The 25,707-nt window shown below is 35.5% G+C and overlaps 1 protein-coding gene across 1 annotated transcript in view; it reads left to right on the forward strand.

Annotated features, from left to right (window-relative positions):
* The window catches only part of TRPA1 (transient receptor potential cation channel subfamily A member 1), a gene marked incomplete at its 5' end in the record, with an annotated part of 32,111 nt that extends 12,726 nt beyond the window's left edge, over positions 1 to 19,385 (forward strand). The window contains 19 exons of the mRNA XM_029959366.1: positions 1,315 to 1,414; positions 2,357 to 2,457; positions 3,730 to 3,899; positions 3,988 to 4,152; positions 4,725 to 4,839; positions 6,099 to 6,265; positions 7,123 to 7,216; positions 7,818 to 7,877; positions 8,824 to 8,922; positions 9,782 to 9,852; positions 10,324 to 10,471; positions 12,341 to 12,430; positions 12,637 to 12,806; positions 14,889 to 15,018; positions 15,149 to 15,331; positions 16,255 to 16,323; positions 16,930 to 17,040; positions 17,555 to 17,652; positions 18,421 to 19,385. Coding sequence (XP_029815226.1) covers positions 1,315 to 1,414; positions 2,357 to 2,457; positions 3,730 to 3,899; positions 3,988 to 4,152; positions 4,725 to 4,839; positions 6,099 to 6,265; positions 7,123 to 7,216; positions 7,818 to 7,877; positions 8,824 to 8,922; positions 9,782 to 9,852; positions 10,324 to 10,471; positions 12,341 to 12,430; positions 12,637 to 12,806; positions 14,889 to 15,018; positions 15,149 to 15,331; positions 16,255 to 16,323; positions 16,930 to 17,040; positions 17,555 to 17,652; positions 18,421 to 18,652 — 2,373 coding nt within the window. The remainder of the gene's footprint in view (positions 1 to 1,314; positions 1,415 to 2,356; positions 2,458 to 3,729; positions 3,900 to 3,987; positions 4,153 to 4,724; positions 4,840 to 6,098; positions 6,266 to 7,122; positions 7,217 to 7,817; positions 7,878 to 8,823; positions 8,923 to 9,781; positions 9,853 to 10,323; positions 10,472 to 12,340; positions 12,431 to 12,636; positions 12,807 to 14,888; positions 15,019 to 15,148; positions 15,332 to 16,254; positions 16,324 to 16,929; positions 17,041 to 17,554; positions 17,653 to 18,420) is intronic.
* Positions 19,386 to 25,707: the final 6,322 nt, after the last annotated feature.

Below are 25,707 nucleotides of genomic sequence, written 5' to 3' on the forward strand. Positions count from 1 at the left end.
ATAAATGCAAAAGTAAATGGAGTTCAGAAACTAAATTTCCAAGCTCTTAAGTCAGCTGTATCATAAATGTGGTAAATATATATGTCCATGTATAAGTTACTCCTTACTCTGATAAATAATTATGAGTGCTGACAAATTCATTTGACTGACAGCTGAACAATTATGTTAGCGGGAGCAAAGGTGATTAAATATTGCATAAAGAACTGGAAATTGCTACCCTGTATTCTTTGAAAAGAATAGATACTTGGATAAAAAAGTCTGTTTCTTTGATGAATAAGAATATTTTTACGAGGCTGTCTGACCTTGTAGAAAGGTAACTGGGGAAAGGGTCCTGCACGTATTGCTCCCAATTATTTAATCAACATACATTGGAAACTTCCTGTTCTCAGTGGTAAAGTAATCATTGTACATTTATTAAACATTTCTTATTACCACATTACAGGTGTTGCCATCCTAGAAAGTAAATATGGCTCAGGATTGTGATTAATTCTTTCTCAAATTAAGATTGGACCCAAAGATGATTCAAGTTAATGGAAAAACTCCCATTGATTTTTTTCCCAATCATCTTTGGTTATTAACTGAAGTAAAACAGATTTTTCTGTGTACTTTGTTCAACTCATCAAGTTTGACTTGCAACTCAGTATCTAGAAAAATGATACCTAAGCCGTCATAAAATACAGATATATTTCATTGGTTCATTTGTTTGTATCTTCATACTCCCTTGTTGGTGGGATTTGTTAGTTATGTTTATGCTCATAGTAGTACTTTGCTGATATGATCATGGTGATACTGTGTTCATAGTGACCATACTGACCTGGCAACATGCATCTAGTGCAAAAGTAGACAAAACAGAATAAAAGTATGTCCACTTTTAATACAGCTCCTTTGGAGTCAAAATTGAATTGAGTCATATCACTTATGATGAAGAACAGAAAATTGAACAGTGTTCATTCAGCACAGAGGTTCAGAAAGGTCTGTTCTGGTAATTGTTTGATAGGTAAGATTGCATCATTCAAAAGAGCTACAATTTTTGCATTTGTCCATAGCTTCATTCCCAGTATTTTCGAGTTAGAGTTTTATATTTTGAGTATTTAAATGCATGGAGTTTTTATATATAGATGACTAGGCTGTGGCTGATAGTTAGAAAGCATAGTAGTTTTATATAAAAACATAATGTGTTTATTGAAATTACTTATCTGGAACATCTGGAGTTACTAAGAATGTCTATATTCGCATTATGCTTTGAAAAAGCAGCACCATTTTAGAGTTTCATTTATTCATTATTCATGATAAATTTGAAATTCTTTATTTCAGGGGGCTAATATTGATAGCGTTGACATAGAAGGTCGATCCCCGCTTCTGTTGGCCACTTCCTGTGCATCATGGAAAATTGTGAATTTACTGCTCTCAAAAGGTAAAAAGGAATATATACATACTAGAAACTTCCTTTGAGCAGGGTTCATACATGGTAAAATCCTGTGTCTGACTTTCCTCTGAATTTCGATTCAGCACTTCAGCATCCAGTCCAGGAGCAGCTGGGCTAAACAGCTGCACAGTGCTGGTATCCCGTGAGATAAAGGAGGAATTGGTGTGATGATTTCACACTTTTTAATACAGAGTGAACAGGCTGTAGTCAAATATGTCATGTGTCATGCTTCTCAAGGTGGAGGTGCCACTGGCATTCCTAAGTGTCCTGGTGTCCCTGCATTCCTAAGCAGTTCACAAAGTAAGCAGAACTGTGGAATAAATACACTACTTATACAGAGAGATATTTTCTACTGACAGTCAATCTTTAAATGTTAGAGCCCATAGCTCAAGCGTTACCTGTGATTTTATAAAATCACAGCACTTTGAAAATGTTTGAGCTATATCTTTCAGTTGCTACACTTTTGGTGCAAGCTGATGATTGTTACTGTAATTCCTCTTCTTAATAGTATTATAACTGATTTTGCTAATAAGCCCTATAATAAGTTTTGAAACTGTAGAGATATTACAGGTTTAAAGATTATAAGAGGTGCTCATCTGCATCTTTAAATTACCTCTTGATTTGTGGGTGCTCAGCATCTTTGAACATAAGGGTCCTATATAAATCTAGGTGCTGCAATGAAATGCAAAATGCATACACAAAAAAAATTATGAAATTTAAGTGTCAGGATGATTTTTTTGAAAGCAAAATTATATGTTACAATGTCAATTTGAAAGAATATTTTATAGATTTACAAAATTTATTTTATAAAATTGTATAGATTTATAAACATATTTGTTCAGCATTTGTTCCTTTATGTTAAGCACCATCATGTAATGTGAGGGGTCAGCAGTTTTGAATTTGCTAGTATTTATTTCCATATTTATTTAGGAGCAAACGTATCATTAAAAGATCATCTTGGTCGGAATTTCTTGCATTTGACGGTATTGCAGCCTGGAGGATTACAGCATCTGAATGAGAAATATCTGCAGGTACAGTAAGCATCAGTTTATGTCTTTATGTTACCCTCACTAGGAAAACATTAAAAAAACCCCAAACAACTACCATGTTATTTTGAAATGTTTGTAAAAGTTTGTGGTACTTGTTAAGTAGCCCATGTCAAAAAAATGGTTTGAAGAGGTACATATCTCTCATGAAAACATTTCAAAGCCAATAATACAGTTTTCTTATTGCCAGGCAAAGGAATAACATAATCCCATAAATTATTTTGCTGTTGGGGGATTGAATAGCTCAAGAGGTAGGCAATAAAATATAGAACTTTTCACTTCTATTTTCCCAGCTTGCATGCAGTAAAGCTAGGAGAGGTGTTCAACTCAGTCAAGCTCTAGGACCTAAATAGCTTGCAGCAGATTCTGCAGGAGCTTTCTGTGGACTGGACCATAATGAATCTTGGATTTGGTTTCTGAAAGGATTTTGAACATAGATTTGTATTTGGCTATGTTGAAATGAAGCACTCATGTTGCTGGAGCCCAGGCTTGCTTGAAAACGTTAAATTTGCTGGCCTCCAGAGCTCAAGAAATAACTTTTAAATGTGAATCAAATCTAACTGATCTTACAACATCTGCTGAAATCTGTAAACAACTTTGATTAGTAATGCAGAATAGATTTAACATCCATTTTCAGCAGATGTAGTGAATCAGTTTTAAAATTGAGTGGTAACTCAGTTATCTGCATTGACTTTCTGATTATTGATCATAGTAATAATTCAGGCAAATAAGTGGATCGAACTGTGGAAGGAGACTTTTGCCTTAGTAAAGGTTATACATGGGAGAGTTGGACGAGGTACAGAGGAAAAACAAGCAAATGAAGATGAAAAAGAGAAACAATTTACACTGTAAACAGGTGAAATGATGGGTTTTGACAGCCAGAAGTTTTGCTACTGAATATAGACTATAGACTAGGTTTGATACAAGCCTTCTGCTGCCAGCAATGAGCATTGTGATGGAATGGCAGCACAGAAGAATTTCCTGTATTGTACTGTGGATGGGTTGCAGTAAGGGTGCAGAATGGAAAACTCCTGTGTTCTTCAAAGAAGTAGTTGTTTGAAAAAATGGTGACCCACAAGCCAGCAGACATTAAATGTTCATTGTTCCTAAATTTATTTTTCCTAAAGTTTGTTTCCTATTTTTAGATACTGCTTTAAAGTATTAATGCTCTTGCTGCAAGATGCTAGAAACTGTGAAGCATTAGAGATATATATGTAATTTTGTGCTTTTTTGGGGGGTTATTTCTTGGGGGGACAGATGGAACATATCAAAAATCTTGTAGTGGATGAAGATAATGAAGGATGCACTCCATTGCATTATGCATGCAGACAAGGTGTGGCCCTCTCTGTAAATAATTTACTCAGCCTCAACGTTTCCATCTACTCTAAGAGCAGGGACAAGAAGTCGCCATTACACTTTGCTGCCAGGTTAGTAGTACTCTCTAGGCAATGGAATCCATGCCAAGTTTTTCATTCCTGTATTTTTGACATTAGTTTCCGTGTTTATCTTGCAAAGCTATGGGCGCATCAATACATGTCAACGACTTATAAGAGATATGAAAGACACAAGACTTTTGAATGAAGGTGATAAGAAGGGAATGACTCCCCTTCATTTGGCAGCCCAGAATGGTCATGAGAAGGTAGTTCAGTTTCTTCTGAAGAGAGGGGCTCTTTTCCTCTGGTAAGTATACAGATTTCCATTCATTAAGCCAGAAAAGAACTATCACCCTACATTTTATGTCCATCTGCTGGGAAGTTAATGCAATATAAATATAAATATAGATACAGTACATTAAAATATTTAATATAATAATACATCTAAATGCAAATATACAGTATAGGAGCATAGTTATGAAGTATTTGTAAAACTAATCTGCTTTATGCTTTGGTTCAGCCTGACACATAGAATCATGGCTAGCTGTAAATACAAAGCTTCTTATGCTGGGGAAACTGAGGTTTCTCTAAATCCAACTTAGAGAAGAATATTGAACCTTTTCATGGAAAAAATGTTGCTTTGGAAATACTACAATCATTTCAGCTTCACTTCCAGTCTTGAGTAGGGTTTCTTAGGATTGGTGGTTCAAGGCATTCTGCCTTGCACTGTAAGTCCTGCTTCCAAGTCAAAGATCCTCAGGTCATTGGCAGCTCCAAAAAGCTCCCAGGCTCACACCTGTGAATCCAGGAACTAAAAGTTGAGAGTCCTGTTCCAATGTACATGTTTATAATTTCTGATTTTATACCATTACATGTAAGTGATTATAAAGGCTGGACAGCCCTGCACCATGCTGCCTTCGGAGGATACACTCGCACAATGCAGATCATTTTGGATACTAATGTGAAGTGTACTGATAGAGTGGATGAAGAAGGGGTATGTGTTCACATAACATTATTTGTTTCATGTCTGCTATTACTTCTAGACCAAATGTCAATGGTATGATATTTGTAGCTTTACATGTGTAAATTTAAGGTGCATTACATGTGTAAATTTCATTTCCTGTGGCAAACATAGCGCCTTTATATTTCACCACTCTGAAAGTTAATTTCTTGGATAAATATATGATTGCTGATATTGCTATCTGATTATTTTAAGTGGGAGACAGAAAAGATGCATATAGCCTAACAGAAAACATAAAATACTGAGTATAATAGACATGTTCCTCTTGCCCCCTTTACGTTGCAAGAATATTTTAGCAATGTAGCAAACATTGGTAATTTAAATTTAAAGAACTTATACAGACTTGGAAAAATCCAATATCAACTCTAGCTCTTTAATATATTGTTTGAAATCCATCTGGTCTGCACAGTAATATCCAATAAATACAGCATCTATCTTACTCTGAAGTTTGGACACATACAGTGTCTGTTGGGTCAAGACAGAATCCACTTCCTGGATTGGAGACCTCTTATATGAACCTGCCTAACAGTTCCCCATCAGAAAACATAGGGTGGTCATTTTAGAGAACTATTCAATTTCCAGCACAGAAGCTGCTGCTAATTTCTCTGAGAGCTGGTGTTAAAACACTTAGAATCACTAGATTAGCAACAAATTTTGCCTATAAATTAATGAGAAACAAATGCTTAGTCCTTAATTTCCCTCCGAAAAATCTGGGTGCATTCAGAAGGCTCTCAAATGTCAGTTTCAGTTTGACTTAATTCCTAAAGTACTCATTGCCTTTCTTTTATTCAAATACCACTAATAAAAGTGCCCACAGATTTTCTTGCAGATTTGTTTGTATAAGCACACCTGGATATAACTTCTCTTCTATGCTTCTCTTTCTGGTTATTAAATGCGAGTGTTCTGTATCTAAAGATACCATCATTTTTACCTATTTGTGACATGTAGTTTGTTAGTTGCAAAACTAAAAGATATTCATGAGTTGGCTTTTCTTACCTAACAGCAAGTTTCCTCTTCAGATTTCACATTACTGTAGCTGTAACCATAAAATAAAAAACATGTCTATAATCTCTAAGAGAATCTCTGACAATATTCTTATCTTTTATGTTGCTAGTAAAAGTATTCAGGACTTCCAGCTGAGAAAAAAGCATGCAGATGTTCAATGTGGGAAAGCACTGAAAGGTACTTTTGTTTTAACTGTTCATGCACTGCTGTGCTGTTTGTCTTCACAGAACACAGCTTTGCACCTGGCTGCACGAGAAGGACATGCAAAAGCAGTAAGGTTACTTCTTGACTATGGTGCGAAAATTCTGTTCAACAAAGCACTAGCTACTTTTTTCCATGAAGCAATACACAACAGGAGAAAAGATGTAGTGTCTGCTGTCATTTTGCACAAAAGGTAATGTATACAGAAAATGCTGAATTTATTTTCCAGTGTGTTTTGATTTATCGTTTTGGCTTTTTTTTTAAACTGAGATTAAGTTCTGAAAACCTGTGGTTTAGTAAGTAAAACTGAGTACATATTTTAAAATTCCAGAGGTCATGTTCTGTTCTAAAGAGCGCAGATAAAAAATGGCATAATTTTAATGAACATCAGATCTGTGGCATATTGTTTATCATATTACACTGAGTATTTGTATTCTCTTTTAGAAAAACACGTAGAAGCCATTAGATAGAATTTTGACCTTTCACATAATGCTTCAATACCTATAGAATTTTAGTCAGAGTGTGAGTACAACTGATACCATTCAAGAGATGTAATTTAAAATTAAGTGTTGCAAATATTTAAAAATGTGGCAGTTCAACTGCAGTTCAGAATATTTTATGTTACAATATAGTGAAGTCTCACTTGAGGAATAAAGTATTGCACCATTGATCACATCTTGTGGTAAGAGTTGCAGGAAAACTACAATTATTTCACTGTATTTATTGGTATTTATTGTCACTTGCCTAATCTTGTAACCCAGGATTCCAGCAATAGTTCCAGTTTTGTATTTTTTAGAAGGTCTTAGCATACTTGAAACATTTCTATTTATTTGATAACAGAATTTAATGTCAATCATTCTTAGAGAAGCATCCAGAATGTTACTGAGTTACTCCCTAAACTGCTAATTTTCCATTAAATAGTATATAAAATGTTTATATATTATGATTTTTCAAGATAATATCTTAAATAAAACTCAAAAAATCTAAAAGTAGTTAATTTAAAATACAAGAAATTCATTCATTTTCCAATGCCTAAAATACTTTTTGCAGGTGGGAAGAAGCTGTTGTGACATTCTCTCACTATTCCAGTGCCAATAAGTGTCCTTTGCTGGAAATGGTTGAGTATCTTCCTGATTCATTTAAAGTGAGTCTTCTGCCCATATTAAAGAAATGACTGCATGAAATAACATGAAATTAGTTATATTGCATCATTTGCCCTTGTTTTTCTGATGCTGTCCTCAGGAATATGTATTATTATAAAATAGAAACAATACAAAATCACAAATTTTTTGAATTGTATTTTAGTGATAGTTTCAGTTTGTCCAGTTTAATTTCTTCTGTATTAGGAAAGTTCTTAGCTTCTTGAGTTCAGTGGAGTTATAAGAGTATAAAGGTAGTATATAAAGGAGTATAAGTGTGATGAATGTCATCAGCTAATTGCTAAATAACACTACAAAGTGCTTTTTATTAAAATAGCAAGTGATTTGGTATATTCATAAACACTTCACACTTTATACTTGTAAACTAGCAGGTAGCCCTGTAAACTGCACAGTTTATATTTAACTCCTGCATGTAAACTATGGAGTTTTATGTCATCAAAACATACCTCATAAAAATCTGACTGAATTGTCACTTCTGTTGGATGACTGTTGTATTTGAAGGTAATTTTCTTTTGGTCCAAACACATTCTTTCTGTTGAACATTATCTATATCACCTTAATTCCCTTTGCTCTTCATCTGTGAAGCTGGTGTTGGACAACTGCATAATTGAGTCTTCAGAGGAAAAGACAAGTCGAGACTTCTATGTAAGTGAATGAAAAAATCTTTGAAAGTATACAGTATGTATACTTTAATGTATATGTCAAGTTTATGTGGCTAAGATACACTTTTGGATGAATATCAGATCTTAACAGAAAACATGGGTGACTGATCATATGTTATCCTTTGGGCTGTAAATGGCTTTGAAGTTCAGTTCTGTAATCTTCGTGCTTGTGTATTTTAACAAGTATAACATGAAACTGCTGCAATGCATAAACTTTATCTTTACTCTGATAATTCTTGCAATCAAGCTGAGTATCAGAGGTTATGGGTATTTCAAAACAGTGGTGAAAGAAGACATAGTGTCTATTTATGCATATCAAAAGCATGCCTATCACAACTAGTACATTGTCATCAATAATTTAAGTCCAACGTGTTTCTTTTTTCGTAAATTCTTGTCCAAAATCTTAAACAGTAGATTGTTTTCACAATGGCAAGGAGGCATGAATGTTTTACAGTTATGTTACCTCTGAAACCATATTGAAAACAACCTTATCCATTATTATATTGGATTGTGTCCACATCATTAACAGAAACTTGCACATTTTCTGCTATTGTACATTTTCTTTATATTGTGTTATCAAAGCCATATAACCTTTAAATACAAACTTTTCTTCACAGTTGGCATTAAAACAAATCAGAGTTTTGAGAATGACATTTAAAACTGCAACATTTTAGGAAGAAATTTGCACTTTTCCTTTTACAGTTTAAAATGGCTGTTTGTTTAAACATCTTTACAGTCACATATGTATATCTGGACAGCATGTGTTCCCTGGCAGAGTTGTTAGCAATGACTAAGCATAACTGTTCTAACTGCTTTGACACAATGTGCCTTTTGTTCTCTAAAGGATAGCCTTTTTTATATTAAGAAAATCTCAGTCTTAAATTATCATTTGCATCACATTTAAATGCTGGTGTATGTGTATTACACAGATTGAATACAACTTCAGATATCTTCAGTGTCCCTTGACACTTAACAAGAAACCAAAGGATGATGAAAATATTTTCTATGAACCACTTATCACTTTAAATGTAAGTTCTCATTTTACTGGCATCATTCCCTGCTGCCCTGTTTTAGATATAATCAAGAGGTTTGAATATTTCATCATAATATTTCTTCTCCAAAGCCCCATACCTCTGTATATTTTAAGTATGTTGAAATAAAATATGGGCCAGAGTTCTTATGGTCTAAATAATAATAAATAAAACTTCTATTAGGTTTAAAAAAAAATTCTTAGTTTATTTGAACTATGAATGTATCAAGAGAACATGCTATATGTGCAGGTAGTACATCAAAGAAAAACATACTCATAGTAGTGACTATGTATTGGAATGTAAGGCATTAAAAACCTGTCAAAACTGATTTTTTCATATGCTAATTGCAGAATACTTTATGTGCCTAAACCAAATTTTGCTGTTCTTTCACATTGCCAGTCTTCTTTCTCATTCTTTGTCAGAAAATGTTAACAGAACAAGCTTTCTGATTTGTATGCTTATTTTTGGTCTTCCTGTTGGCGATTAGAGTTGGTATCCTGTCTAATAATAAATATTTTTTAATAAATATTAATGTATTAATTAGTACTTAATATTAATTCTCATTAAATGTAACTAATAAAGCTTAGTCACAGGTACAATTGGAAATAGTCTGTACACATTTTAAAACTTGAAAGAGACTAAAACAGCAGCAACAGAGAAGCTGAATGCTTTAGCAGGGAGAGAAGGCAAGATAGCTTTGGGCCAGAGTGCATAAAAAAAAGAACTTTGCACTGTGTCACAGATATTTTACTTTTCATTAGGTTAATATTAAGATAAAGGTGGCCTGACCAGTTTTGTAAGCTATTTTCTTAGCTAGATGAGTTAAATTTGATCCTTCCCCTTTCTTGTGTTGTAGGCCATGGTACGACACAACCGCATGGAGCTACTCAGTCATCCTGTGTGTAAAGAATATTTGCTTATGAAATGGTGGGTCTACTCTATTTTAATGTGCATAAAAGATAACACTGCATGTCAGGACTATTGTTCCTGAGAGTTGTTTATTAAGATGTACATACTTCTAGTGTTGTCTGAGCAAATGCCTTTTCCATAAACCTCTCATAAGCATGTTTAGAATATGCTGATGATTATCGTATAAAATGTAGCTTAGCATTTAGTAAAGATTCTTTGATATTTACAGCAAAGACAGCTGCTATCTTTGTTTCCTCTTTATTGCAAAAATGTATAAAAGGATTGCCAAGGTAAAAAGGAAAGGAACAACATTTCAGAATGGCAAATACACTTTTGTCCACATAAATCTCGATGAATACATTCATCACGAAGCGACATTTCAAGAAATGTTTATTTCTTCATCTTGAAGACATTGTTGACTGTTAACATTTGAATGCATGCTCTTCTAAATTGGTTAAGTGTTGTAACTTTAATATTCTCACTTTCAAGGATGGCCTATGGGTTTCGAGCACATCTAATGAATTTAGGCGTGTATTCTCTTGGTCTCATCCCACTGACTCTTCTGGTCACTCACATACAGCCAGGAAGACCTTTGAATGGAACAGAGCTCTATGAAGCAAGACCATTAGAATATGAGGTACTTTTCTTACTAGTCACAATATTTTTAGGATTTTTATAGCAAAATTTGTGATTATTTAAATAATTTCTAGATTATGATCTAGCAACTCTAAGGAAAAGAATTGAAGTGTATATTTTTTAACATTCAGCAGCAACTTCTAAGATGATTTGCAGTTCTCACTTCTTATTTTCAGTCTGTTCTGAAAAATTTACATCTGGTACACTTTGTTCCCTGAAGTGAATATTTGTTTAATTTTGAGAAAAAGGACTAAATGAGAGAAAAAACCTACAACTGAAACAGAAACTCAAAAAAGACATGCTAGTAGAAATAAAAGGTTCATGAGGATATCCTGATATATGAAAAAATCTGGAGAACTACATATGCAGCCCAGCCCAGTCCAGTATATTTGGGATTCTTGAAGATTCAGAAGCCAGAAGTAGCAGAAATCCAAGCATTCATGCTCCATTAACTCACTCATCTTCCTGGTGGAAGATAGGAGAATAAAAGGAGCTGCATGCAACAGACTGAGGAATAGCTCAGACTGACTCAGGTCCTTGAATCATCAGACTGGGTGGAAGAAGCACAGCTCCAACGAGGAATGGTGCCAGCTGGTGGAGAAGCAGTGAACTGAACGGAAGCTGTGAAGTTGCTGCCTGAGAGACTAGAGCAGTAGCAGTGTATATGGAATGCCATGCACTGGAGGAGACAGTGTCCTAATGACCCAGTAATAGCAATATAGTGGGGAATGCCAGCTCTACAGGGAGCGCAGCATTGCAGAATGGGGTTCTGTACTCCTAACTCAGCCCCTGCCCCATTGCAATGTCCCTTTTTAACCTGAGTGTATTCCAGCACCACTGAAAAGTGAGTGCCATGAATTTGTGGTCTGCCTATGAGTTAATAAACCCCTCAGGTGGGGAATTAACTCTACAGGTTATTTATTAAGATGAAATCCACTATTGTAATCCATACCAATAGACAGCTTTTCACAACAAAGTTGTCTTTGCCTACGCCAGTTGCAAAGTGAAACATCAAACGGAGCAGCCACGTACAGATGTCAGGACCTCCAATTTCTCCAAAGACTTCCACAGCTTTTCCAGAGACTACAATCTAATAGTGAAGTTATGGAGAACAGATTTGGGAAAGGCTCTATCCACATTTGCTACAAGCACTCTGGTGGCTAAAAAGGCCAATACGAGATAGACACATCCAATTGCAAAAGGCACAGCAGAAAGACTCCTTAGGTGGTATATTCTGCAAGACACAATTCTTTCTGCGTTGTCTTTTCTCCTCAAGAGTGATCCTGCGTGTGTTCTCAAAGGAAGCAGCAGCGTTATAGATGGTATGTCTCCAGGCCTCCCGATTTGAGGCCAAAGTAAACCAGTTATGTTGATCAATATGGCCAAGGCTGAGATGTTGTTTTGGGGAGTCCTTGTATCTTTTCTTTGGGGCTCCTCTCATGCAGCAGCCAGTGGCAAGTTCACCATAAAGCAAGATCTTGGGGAGGCGGTGGTCCTTCATCCTGGAGACGTGCCCTGCCCAGCGCAGCTGTGTTCTCAGCAACATGGCCTCTATACTTGTGACTGCTGCTTGTTCTAGAACATAGAACAATGAACATATGGCATAGATATTGCAATTTCAGTTCCCAACTATTTATCGTGGCAATTCTCAAACTTTCATACTTGTTTTGAATTGCTTAAATACAATACACATAACATGAATTGCACAATAAATTCTAGTAAACCAGAATTTAGACAGTAATACATTTATATGAAGGAAGCTAACCGAGTTTCTTAACTTGCTAATATAATGTATATGTAATAGGTAGAGCTGAAATGAACATTCATTTAATGGTTTCTAATTTGGTTTGTGTTCTGATTTTTGTTTCAGGACTCATACTTTACAAGGGTGTGTATGTGTTTAGTTTTAATTATGAGTTTATTGGGAATCTGCAAAGAAATATTTCAACTAATTCAGCAGGTAAGTACATAGAGAAATAACATTACTCAGTGTACTTGCATGACTGTTTGTATGATATTGAACTAAATCTGTTTTTTCCCTAATTAGAAGGGAAATGCCAATTTATGCAAGATTAAAAGCAAGAAGGGTATTTAAGTAGTGCATTGAATTCAGTCCTTTAATGATGCATGATTTGTAAATATGTATCTGTCTCTCTTAAATCCTAGAAATTGAAATATTTGTTGGATTACTCCAATCTACTGGACTGGACAATTTATACTACAAGCATAATTTTTGTGTCTTCTTTATTTATTAATACACCAGCTCATTTACAGTGGGAATGTGGAGCAATTGCTGTATACTTGTCTTGGATGAACTTCTTGCTTTACCTTCAACGGTAAAAATTATTTATCTCCTTTACAATAAAATACTTTCAATACTTTCAGATATTTTACATATCCTAAACAGTGACTGACCAAGTTTGATAGTCCCATTTTGTATTTTTTATTTTTTTTCATGCTATACAAGTTTCCAGATTAGGACCATAGGAATTTTTTAACCTAATGAAACCATAAAGAAGTTTCAGTGTTTTTCATGTAGAGCATCCCAGCATATGTTCTGACAACCAAAGAAATACTAGTATTTAATGTTAGTTAAGCAAAGCCATGAATTTATCTTTCTAAAATAATCTTTCATTGTACTGTATAGACTTTGACTTTAAAAAAAAAAACAAGATCAGAAGGATATGAACTACAGGAGGCATAAGGAAGTCAGTTTTTATAAGTAATACCTGTGAGAAGGTAAATTCCTTTACCATTTTACATATTGAATGGCACACCCCACTTCTTTATACCATTGTGTCCTATAAAAGAATTATAATGGATGATACTATTTCTTCAGTTGACATTAGGTCTTTTTACTGACATTCATTATTCTAATGTTGTCACTGGTACAATAGTGTCCAAGAGTTATAAACAGCAGGAAAGCTAGGTGGAAGGAAAAAGTAGTGTGGGTGTAGTGCTTAGGACTAATAAAAATGCACCCGAGCAGGACTCCATGTGATAACACTGCGTAAATATTCTTCTGATTCTTGTTGTATATATGCACTAATCACTCCCATGAAGTCTTGCAGACAGACAAACACAGCATTTGCTGAGTAATTTCAGGATCATTTTACTGTAATAGGGATGTTTAAGGACAAGGTTTGTAGACAGAGTTAAGGTCAAAGAGAATACCTTTATGGTACTGCCTCTGCTGCAAACCCTGTCCTACCTGTGTCTGCTGACTTAGGTGACTAAAGAATGGGCATGTCCTGTCTGGTATGGGCAAAATGAGGGTTAAATCTAGACAGTAAAGAACAAACAGATGATTGCTCATACTTCCTGCTGCTGCTAGATGAAATGCCTCCCTGGTCTGTCTATATTTCCATGTGTATAGCAGTAGAACTCTATACCTGATTTTTCTAACTCATTCAGGCTGTCTTTTCCCAAAGCAACCTGTCGTTCCATTGACTTCAATGGAATTTTGCCTAATAAATAAGAGAAGATCAGGTTTGTTTTATTTCCAACTTGACCTTTTCAGTCTTGAACATAATATTTCAGGGTGAAAATCATGTGGAGGGATTTTCACAGTTGCTGTTGTTGCAGCATAAAACAATCACTGGGTCCTCAGATCTGAGAGAGGACATAAGTTCCCAAGTTCAGACTTGGGGGAATAAGTAATTTAATCCGCTTTATGACAATTTGTGTTCTGACATTTGTGTTGGTCAAGAATGGGAGAGGCTTGCCATGTGACACACTGTTGTTGGAAACACAGGTGTCTTAAAAGTACGCTACTCCTCTTCTCTCTGCAAACAATGCATTTATTTTTGTTTGCTTGTTTTTCATACTTTGTATTATATGAAAACTACATGTATGTAGTAAGTTCTTACTTTGTAAGAAGCAAAATCTTTTAAATCAGGCATCTCCCTGATAGATGGATTATAATGCCAGTTGTTCTTTGTTCTGGTCACTTACCTGCTTCTAGAAGCAGAAAAAAAGTTGGGTATTTTCCTAATGCTGTTATTCTGAGTGCAACAGTGGTATAATATTGTACTGCCTATGGCTATGGAGAGAATAAATGTTATCCATGAAAAATAATATCTTGAAAACTGCTCTGGTGCTTTAAAATACAAGATTATGCAGTTTAGGGTTGATGTAAGTAGGATTACTTCCACTCTTTTGTATGTGAAAGTACAACCGGTTTGTGCCATCTCAGAATGTCTCAGAGAGGCAAAATGTCTCTTTTTACAGATGAAAATCAGCATTACTTACTGCCTTATGTAAATAACTGCAAGGGACTCTAACTTCAGTATTTAACGATTTAGGGGTGGACTTGGCAGTGCTAGATTAATGGTTGGAGCTGATTATCTTAAAAGTCTGTTCCAACCTAAACAATTCTGTGACTGATTCTATGTCTTTTCTGTTTACTTGTTGCATAGATTTGAAAACTATGGCATCTATGTTGTCATGTTCTGGGAAATTTTGAGGACTTTGATTCGGATAGCTGTGGTTTTCTTTTTCCTGATATTGGCCTTTGGACTGAGTTTCTTTGTCCTTTTGGGTTCACAGGTTAGTTGGATCACATAGTTAATTTTTTATCATTATAAATATTATCTTTGACTGAAGTGTCTCAAGACATTATTTACAAATTTCATCAGTTTAGTTTTTTTCTTGACTTTGATATTTCTTCTTTTTGCAGCAAACATATAGCACACCTCTGCTTTCTGTAATGAAGACATTTGCAATGATGCTGGGAGACATTAATTACCATGATGCTTTCCTGGATCCTTTACTAAGCAGTGAATTACCATATCCATTCCTGAGTTACACAGTTCTCATTATATTTACCTTGCTTATTCCAATCCTTCTTATGAACTTGCTAGTAAGTAATTTACTTAGTAATATAAAAAGTGGTTAAGCATAGGTTTATATGCAGGTTTCTATATTTAGCATATAGAATTACTGTAGTGACATTCATTTGTTATTTAATAAATTGATATTTTCATAACATATTAAAAGGTCGCCTTTCTCTGCACTTGTTTTCCATCCAGTTTACTATTCTGAGTATTTTAACACAATTTACTCTTGCAAGGTTATCTGGTATATCTTTAGGTAGTAATTGTGATGGAATTTGAATTGCAGCTGCAATGTATTATTCTGAGGTCTGTATAAAGAAAATTGGGAAACAATGATTTTTGCTCAACCCCTTGTTGTATCAAAACCTAGCACTAACAATAATTTAAAAAAAAAAAAAAAGAAAGCAAACCCAAACTCAGATCTTCATTGCACAGAAATCAGTAATCAGCAGTAGTGTTGGAACTGACTAACAAGCCTGACCTGAATAAAAAGAATCAGAAAACATGATAATGGTGAGAAAGGGGGAAAACAGGTAATATATCTTTAGCAATATTCCATTGAACATAATTTTTTTTAGGAAATAAAATTTTTATATGAGCTGAGCAATAAAAATCAAACAATTCCATTTTTTTAAAGATATTTAGCACTGCCACACTTAACATTGCAGCAGTAATGAAGAATCAAAAGGAAGGGATGTTATTTTTAACAGCTCTTTGAAGTAGCTCTTTAGTGCCTTATTAAGTGCCTCTTATTTTAAGAGGTGTCATTAAAAATGCTTTCTACATATCTTGATATGTATTTTTCAAATATGCAAAAAATATTCCTAAATTCCAGGGAAAAAGCTAATTTGAATGTTAGATTTTCTATTTTTTATTTAAATGTGAATGAGAAATACAATTGAAATTACAGACTGTGAAAAAGTAGATAATGAAATGTTGATATTTCTAGATTGGTTTGGCTGTTGGGGATATTGCTGAAGTACAAAAATACGCTGCACTCAAAAGGATTGCAATGCAGGTAAGTAACATACCATTGAAAACCCAAGTATTGGAAGTAGATATCATTGTTAGAACAACATTTAGATAATTAGTTGATTTGTCATCAGCATCTCTAATTAATACCTTAGTATCTGTGTAAAGCAAACTGGTGAACATGGCATCTTTATCTCTTTATCAATCATATGAGTCATTGTAAAGGATATGCATTTTTAAGGAATTTTTCAAGAGTCAATTCAATGAATTCTGAGCTGTTCCAAGAACAGAATCTCAAAATCAGTAAATACAATGCTTGAAATTGGAGAGTTGTCTTTTTGTTAAAAAACCTGTGCAGTGGAAAGAAGGTTAAGATACACAAGAATCAAAAGGACACCAAATTCATTCTGCTTTCCTGAAGTCTCATTAGTTATAAGTGTGTCCATCTGTGTGGAATAATTAATTCTGCTAAGATAATACTGCTATACTGCTTTAACTGTGTAGTTTCAGTGTCTGGGCTGGACTGTTCAAATATTACACCATTGTTTGCAGTGTGGACTAGTACTAGTGATTTGAATATATTATTTTCACATGATAATGTGTATTTATCTTAAGAGAATATAACTCATTTTAAATGCAAAACTACATTTAGGTTAACCTTCACACCAACTTAGAGAAGAAGCTACCATTTTGGTTCTTAAGTCGGGTGGACCAGGAATCAATCACTGTATATCCCAACAGGCCAAGATACTGTGGATTTATGGTAAGATGGTCAATATTAGACAGAATTCTTACCAAAATGAGGTATGATTGACTTTGTACACAGATTGCTAGGAACACTGCATTAATAAGACTCAATCATTAACTAACATCAAGGGAATTGTGATTAAACGTTGATTAAGGTCAGTGAAAATGATAAATCAGTTTGAGTGAAGCCATATTCAGATATAATTAGTGTTTGAAAACTCAGTGATCTGTAACTGTATTAAGCAAGACAATCTACAGAAGATGTTCAGATAAAAAACAGAATGACTCCCTTTTGGCATTTCTTCTTTTTTTTTTTTTTTTACATTTAATTTCAACTGTTGCTGGTAGACTGAATTTTCTGATAAAAAAATATTGCAAAATAAATGTTTTAATATGTAAAAAGCCCCATCATAACAGAAACTCTTTTTAACATTAGCACTGTGTGGAAATTTTCCATTCACCTATTTGGGAATTTTAATCTATTTTCAGACCATAATACTTACTTCAGTTTGGTTCCATGTTTTGTTTAGAGTGTGTTCCAGTATTGCTTTGGGTGTGAAGACTCTACCACATACGCACAGAGCCCTGATACAACATTAGAACTGGAAGTTCTGAAACAGAAATACAGGTATTTGTTGCATTATTTTATTGATGTAAAAACAAGTAGAACCAATATTACAAACATAGTTCAATTCACAGAGAACCTTTTCAGTCACAATGTAGATTTAATGCTGTAATTTTGTCAGTCTAGACATTCTGAAAGTTAGATTTTCAAAATGCTTGTTTGGTAGTTTTATAAAGACACTTTATAGACACATTTTCAAAAAACATGTCATTGATTCTTGAAAGATAACAGATACTGAGTTCTGTATGTGTGATGCTAACTTACGTTAACTATTTATTTGCATCAATTGCACTTTGGATAACCCTTTGAAAGAGATCAGTCAGTGCCTCATCAGTATTCCTCATATGCTGTAAAAAATAGTTTTGAATTTTGCTAAATGTTTGTAGATGCTTAATTACCATTGCAACTTTGGCTCTTTTTTCTTGCCAGACAAGAAAATAGATTAGTAGGTAAAACTTTTGATAGAACTGGCAACAATTTTATTCTGAGAGTGACGTTGCTTCTACCTTAACTATATAATAAGTTACTTTTCCCAAGAACCAGGAACTTATTCTTTAATTCTATTTCCTGAAACCTAGAGAAGTACCTACCACAACTTGAAGAATTAAATATATTCCAGACAATAGTCTTTGTTAGCAGAAGGGTCAAGTTAAATACTGTCAGAAGGGTGAAGTTAAGCACTGTCAGGTCTTTGTAATTTTAATGAGTTAAATGTCCTTTGAAATCAAATGACAAAACCTGATGTATGCATTTTTTTATTATTTTTTTTAGGCTCAAAGATATATCAACATTGTTGGAAAAGCAACATGACCTCATTAAATTGATTATCCAGAAAATGGAAATAGTGTCAGAAGCTGAGGATGAAGACAGCAATGATTTATTTCAGCACAAATTTAGGAAAAGGCAGTTAGAGCACAAGAATAGTAAATGGGATACAGTGTTAAAAGCTGTTAAAACAACTGTGCCTAACCCAAGCACAGAAAAAACCAACAGCTTCTTCTAGACATGGCTGTGAAATCATGTTGTATTATCATTTTGTTTTACTTTAGGGTCACTTCTCTTATTGTCTTTGCATAATGTTAATGTGATACATCATGTATTCAAGTATAAAAAAAGGCCAGATCCAAAAAGAGGATGCAGCTGCTCAAAACATTATTTAAGGAGACTGAAGATGTCTACATTCAAAACTGTGATCCTAAAAGTGACTGCCTAATCAGGAAAGTGCCTAACTCACCAGATGCCAACCTTGCTGTCCTGGCAGTTCCCAAGGCTTCTGTCTAGATCTGATCTTGGATTTGGCTCTAGTACACTTAGGTCTGTATGCAATGACATTATTTTCTGTTACCAGTATTTTCAGAATTTCTAAATTTTTAGAAATTAGACTCTAGTTATTTAGTTTTCAGATGCTTTGAGAGAGCCAATGGGCTTTATGTAGCTTAAAGAAAAAGTACAAAACTAATCTGAGAGAGGTTGGAAGTTTTGCTGAGTAGGGACTGCAGGATCAGGCCTGAAAGGTAAGAAATGAAAGATCATGAAGTTGTAATGTAAGGGAAGAACTGTTTCCTTTTCTAGACAACTGTATGCAATTCTCAGAGGGATCATTTGTACTAGCATGCATATAGCAATGATAGAATGACTGTTTAATATTAGTCATTTACAACTTGCTGTCCTTATACTGCTAATGTGATTTTGGCCTTCCTGATAACCTAAAATTGACCTTGCTACCTTAATCTGCACCTTGGTTTTACTATTTATTTACTGGATATGCAGTGCATTATGTAATATACAGTAATATATCAAATGTAGAAATAAACATGAATTAAACTGTGTTTAAGTACATGACTACATTTGTTTCAAAACCAGTGCTAATAAATTAATTATGACTATATGTGGTGGTAACTCTCTGTGGTTCGCTTTTGAATTCAGACATTTTCTTTGAGAACTTAACATACGTTATTCTCCACAAAAGAACAATTGTGTTTCCTGTTTATTTAAAATTAGCAGAAGGTGATTCACACTGTACAAAACTGGTGTAGTCATTAGAAAACACAGGAAGATGTACTGCCATGGATGACATGCTGTTCAGATGGGAAAATTCTTTATCACCCAATAGTTCCATCCCAGATTTGAGAATTTAAATCCTTGCCTGGTAAAAAAGAGAAATGGAAAGGTTATCACTGCACTTTCTACAATGCTTACTAGGGTAAATAGCTGCTTAATATCAAATAGTGAATGGCATTTAGAGATTCAGGAAGCATTTGGACTTTTGTTTCTTTCCACCGTCAAGATTCATTGATACCTTTGAATCCTGTGGCATAAATCCATGCCACTTGTAGCTGAAGATGTTTGCTGTTAAAACTGAGGTTCTGTTCTGGGTTTACCTCCCAGAATGTGCACAGGCATTTTGCATATAAGTGTGATTGCAAAGTTCAGTTAAGTAAGTTTTCAGAAGGCAAACTGGGGGCATAAACATAAACATACTACTGCATGACTGTGTCCACAGATGTACTTCTGCCTGCTCCAGAGGCCCCATCCTTAAGTCTGCCTCTGGATTACATTCTAACTGAACTGTTGAGATCTGGTGTGTACCATCGCTGTCATGCACCCAGGTGGAAAGAAATGCATTGCACAGGTAGTGCAGCATGCCAGTGTGCCCAGTTTTCCCTTGGCAACACGGGTGTGAGGAATGTGCTTCCAAGTTCAGTGTGTCTGCCCTGCAGGCTGCTGCAGGAGGAGCGGCTCTGCTTCAGGGTCAAGCCTGTGTGACACAGTGAAACAGAGAGAGAACAAGTAAGCAGAGTCAGAGTCAAGACAGTAATAATAAAACTGTAGTCACTGAAATTGCATTGTTGACTTGGATCTACTCCTGTGAATAAACCCTGTTGGAGTTTTCTGAGCTGCTGTGCATCTGCAGCTCCCTCTGTCAGTGGAAAGAAGAGTGCCCAAGTTCTAGGATAGGGCCAAACTTAAAAAATGCAAATGTTTTTTAACAAAAATAATTTTGAATTCCTGACAGTCTGTATCATTAACACTAGATGGCAGTGAGCGATAACATTTTTGAGTAAGTAAATTGGACCTAAATGCATTGTTTGAAGTGAAGAGGAATAGCAGTATGATTAGAGCAGAAGCAAACCAGTCAGCACTCACAGTTTTAAAATCTGAGCCTTTCAAGCCTCTTTAAATAGAACTCTGAGACATTTATACACAGCTGCCTCTCAGCTTTTCTGAGTATTTAATTTACAATTTGAGAAAAGTTTTCCTTTCAAATTTTATATGCAAAGACAGAAAGAAGGTATTGTATAATTAGCTAACATTACAACATTGAATTAGTTAGCTTTCTGTAGAAATCAGCAGACTAAGAGTATTTAATTGCCATGTGATAGAAATATCTAATAGAGCCTAAGTACAAGAGGTGTAGAGTTTAAGAAAAAATACAAGTCAAGTCAACTGGAATACAAATTACAGTTATGGTTGAATAAAAATGTGTAGACTGAGCTGAAGATACCTGAGTCATTTCAGCAATCACTAGAAGCAGTCCTGTTAGAATCATTAAGGTTAGAAAAGACCTCTAACATCATCTAGTCCAACAATTAACCTAATACTGCCAGGTCCACCTGTCTCTAAGCACCACATCTACTCGTTTTTTAACACTTCCAGGGATGGTGGTTTCACTTTCCTGGGCAGCCTGTTCAAATGCTTGACCACCCTTTCAGTGAAGAAGTTTTTCCTGATATCCAATCTAAACCTCCCCTGATTCAACTTAAGGCCAACGTCTGTTGTCCTATTTCTTGTTACCTGGAAGAAGAGACCCACCCTCATCTGTCTATAACCTCCTTAGATATGTTACGAGGAAATATATATTAACTGAAAGTGTCATCGTGTGAATTTTTAAATTCACACTTTGGAATTAATACGGATAAATGCAACTGAAGTGGATTCTCTGGTTGTGAATATAGCATCTGCAAACTGTGCTGGGTGTATATCTGTATCCAATCCTTACCCACTTCCCTTTAGTCTGTATGGATACAACACCTCTTCAGTTGAGGTACAGATAGTTCTATAAGCATACGTGGTCACCATTTGTCTTTTTCAGGACTGTATAACAAATAATTCTGATAGTGAGGGTAATTACTCCATCTCTTATTTTCTGCTGCTCAGCAGCTCCAGAACTGTTTTCTTGTCATGATGAATGTCAGTGTGGGTCAGGCAATGGCACCATCTCCTCCCACCAAAACCAGACCATTCTCAAGAGCTTTTGTTGGGAAGGTTGATTCATACCTCACCTGTGTGACACACAGGAGGGCCACAATTTGGGACAAGAAATGCCATGCCTATGTGATTTGGCAGTCTGAAACAAGCTGGCAATCCTTCGCTGAAACCGGATGCCTTGCTTTCTAGCATCAGACTTGCTGATAAGGACAGACTAGCAAAATACTAGCAAACTTAAAATCAGCTAGAGCAATAAAATACATCCTTAGAAGAAAACTTGAAGTGACCAAATTTGAAGTGGACTAGAGTCAGACTATTATTGTGGGGCTGCAAAACCAGGTAGGTAGAAAATAACTTGCTTAAAGCTGTCTAGTGTGCATATTGGTGTTCTTCATATGACATGCTGCTGAAACAAAGACAAAGCCACTCTATAAATAAGTCTCCATCATTTTTTGACTCACATTTTTCCTTCAGAGAAATAGCCTTGCATTCTCCTTATTCTTATTGTAACATTTTCTTATCTGCAACATACTGACTTTGTAAAACTGGCACTGTAAAACATTTCACACAAAAATGCTATATGAAAAATTGGACAGAGAACTGATAGAGGAGAACTCCCACACACTGAAATCAACCAGGAAGGATTTAAAACCCTTGAGGGCTACACATATTGAGGAAGAAGAGAAATCTATATGAACAAAGTGGTGGCCCTTTTAACTGCTTAGGTTTTTATTTTGTCAGATGAAATGCCCATAAGCAAAGCACATAGCAAGAGAAAGAAAAGATGAGAAAATATCTTTAATCTGTGTTGGAGGACCCAGGAGAAGAAACTGGAGCCAGATCTTCCCTTAGGTTAGTGCCTTTTTACCCGACCCTGTCAGTGTAAGAAATCACTTAGGCTGCAACATAGTACACATCAGTTGTAAGCTATCTTTACATTGACTCTCTGACAGAAATGGTCTCACTGTAGGCAGGAATTAGTCCTTTGTAATCAACAGACAAAGTATAGGAGTATAGCAAACCTAGCCCTGGAGTTATAGACAGCAGGAGAGTTTTTTTAGCTTTCCCTTTTAAATGATTGAGAGGATATAATAAAACAACACAGGAGTTGAGAAAATCTCTGATACCAAAAGCAGCATTTTCTCAGCAGTAAAAAGATACTGGGTCATGCCAAGGTGTAAATCTGTACTGACACAGGAACAGGAAGAGAGATCCATTTGAACCTGGGCATGGGTTGGTCCATGCACAGGCCACCTGTTAGGTAAAGATATTGGTATCCTTATAGAAATGCACCAAGACAATGTCACAGTAATCACTAGAAAAGGTGCTTCAGAGGCTTGAACAACTAGCTTAGTGTTGTAGAGATTAACTCTATCCCACCTGAAAAGAGGACACTCAGGACAGGGAGAAATCTCAGCAATGGTAAGACTTGGTTTAGAAGTCAAGATGGAAGTGATGCAAGTGACAAGAAGTGATGCATTTTATGTTATTTCACACTTGGGAATCATAGTTTAGAAAGTAGAGCAAAATTTAAAGCTATTAATTTCAGAAATTTGTTATAATGTTGTTAGTATTTATTTATGCAGAGAGGTGACTGCAGTCTAAAAACTGATCAGCAGCAGGAAATGGTGGATTGAGAAAAACAGGCCAGTAACTTGGAGAAAAAATGAAGGAGGAGAAACAGGAAGTAACATTGACATTAGCATGATAACACTAAAAAAGGATTGAAAGTTCCCAAGGCACCACTGGCCCAGAGTACAATGGTGCTGCTCAGAGGAATGTCAAATTCAGCTGCATTCATGTGGGATGAAGGACAGGGAGAGTTAAGATCATTTAAACTATTAAAAGAAGAAAGTGTGCTTCTCAACTCAGTCCTGATGATAATCCCTGGAGCTGGCAATGTCCATGGGAATGATTCAGCAAGGCAGCATGGAAGTGATGCTGTGAGAGATATCCATAATGTACCTCACAGTCATTTGTCATTACTTGAGCTGACTCACTTCCTGCGGATTCAAATTTTAACATTTATTGGCATATCTTCCTAGTCTGTGGGATAATTACAGTTGCATTAAATGGCTGAAAGTAATCGTGGCTAAAGGCCACAACTGGCAATGTTACTGGATTGTGAGGAAAGGAGCATGTGTATTTCAAAGGATTTGGTCTGCTTCACTTCAGTTTGAAAGTTGTGTCCACATCTTGCATGCATGAAGAATTGTAGTATGGTGGCTTCACCTTAACGAGAGGAAAGGATTCCCAAGGCAAGGGACAGATGCACTTTCCTAGGCTGAAAAAGTTTATGTAGAAAGTGTATCTGCTGGCACTTCCAGCTGTCTTCAGTGCTCACCAGGACTCTGCAAAGCTACAAGAAAAAAAATGCTATACAAAGCTGGATAAGTCCTTCAAACACTCAAATTGAAAAAGAAAATGAAACAGGCAAGGATTGCCAACAACATTCCAACAACTCTTCAAAAATGAAGAAATTCAGAGTTGGACGGAGAAGACAGAGTTGGATTCATGTGTTGATCTTGGATAAAGAATTCAGTGAAGGCACCACCACCTTTATTTCGTTGTCCTGAGAGAAAGACATCTGTAGGTAATAGTTTTATTTTTATATGTAAATTGTATTTTAGATAAAAGCTGAGAAGCAGACAGTTGTTATAATCTAGAACTCCAGATTTCTCCGATGGGATTTTGCTTTCACATATCCTGGTGATAACAGGAGTATAGTGTTTCAGAGCCTTAAGATGATCGCTCCATTGTAGTAACAGAAGCAGGAGGGAAACAGCTTTGCTTCTGGGAAGTGTCAGCATCTCCCCTGCTCTATGCCACTGCTGAAGTAGAGGATCCAAAGTGTTCAGGTAGACTCTACATACGTAACTCCTTCTTGTAAAAACAAATAACCTGAAGATAAAGTCTGTGTTTGCATGTTCAAGACAGACCTTGCTGAGAGTGAAGAGGAACCAATGAAGTATTTGTTTTATTCAAAACCCATCATTGTTATCATTCAGCACAAGCTCATTTCTTATATTTACTAAGACGTATGGGATGTGTATCATGCAGAGAAGATAAAATGTGAAAATGCTTTTCTTTCATCTCTTTGTTGACCCAAAGACATTTTGGTTACCATCATGGTCATCCTTTACCAAAAGCAGAGCAGTAATAAGCTGCATCCATTGCTCTCCATCACAGGAACTTGTAAAACACTTGCTATATTTTGATATCAAATTTAACTTTTAATGTAGGAAGAGAACAAAACTAAATCCTCTCTTATTTCATGTTTCTTCATTAATATAAAAAACTAGCTAAAAGATTTTTCTACTCTCTTCATTCCTTTATCTGATTCAAATAAACGATCTTTTGCTTTGAAAATACCTCTAATATTTTGTAACATAAGCAAATAAGTACTGGGGATATAAATTATATGCTACAATTATGTCAGACGAAGTAGAGACAGATGACCACAATCAGAAGCTTGCACCTTTAGCCTCCTACTCACCAGACAGGTGAGGTCTTGTGGAAGGACTGAGGGACAAAAGTCAAGCTGCTACAAGCAAGGAAAAACAGCTGGAGAAGTGAAAAAAAGTGCTTCCCACATAAACTTCTTACAGGAAGGTAAGGCAGAAATATGTATTTCTAAACATTGCTTAGAAAGCAAAGGTGATTGCCTAAATGCACCTCTGCTGCTTCCAAGACACAAAATCAGCTGTGGCCTGAAGCTGGGAAGTCTCCCATGACCTGTTCATTCCTGGTGTCTATCCTAATTGTTCTTTCACAGCAGCTGAGGTGGATCTGTAATGTCTTCCTTGCCTGATATCAGTTGTATGATGGATGTTGCCACAGGGAGAGGTC

The sequence above is a fragment of the Manacus vitellinus genome, unplaced genomic scaffold, assembly GCF_001715985.3.
Source record: "Manacus vitellinus isolate BGI_N305 unplaced genomic scaffold, ASM171598v3 scaffold_1_pilon, whole genome shotgun sequence".
In the NCBI taxonomy this organism is placed as follows: Eukaryota; Metazoa; Chordata; class Aves; order Passeriformes; family Pipridae; genus Manacus; species Manacus vitellinus.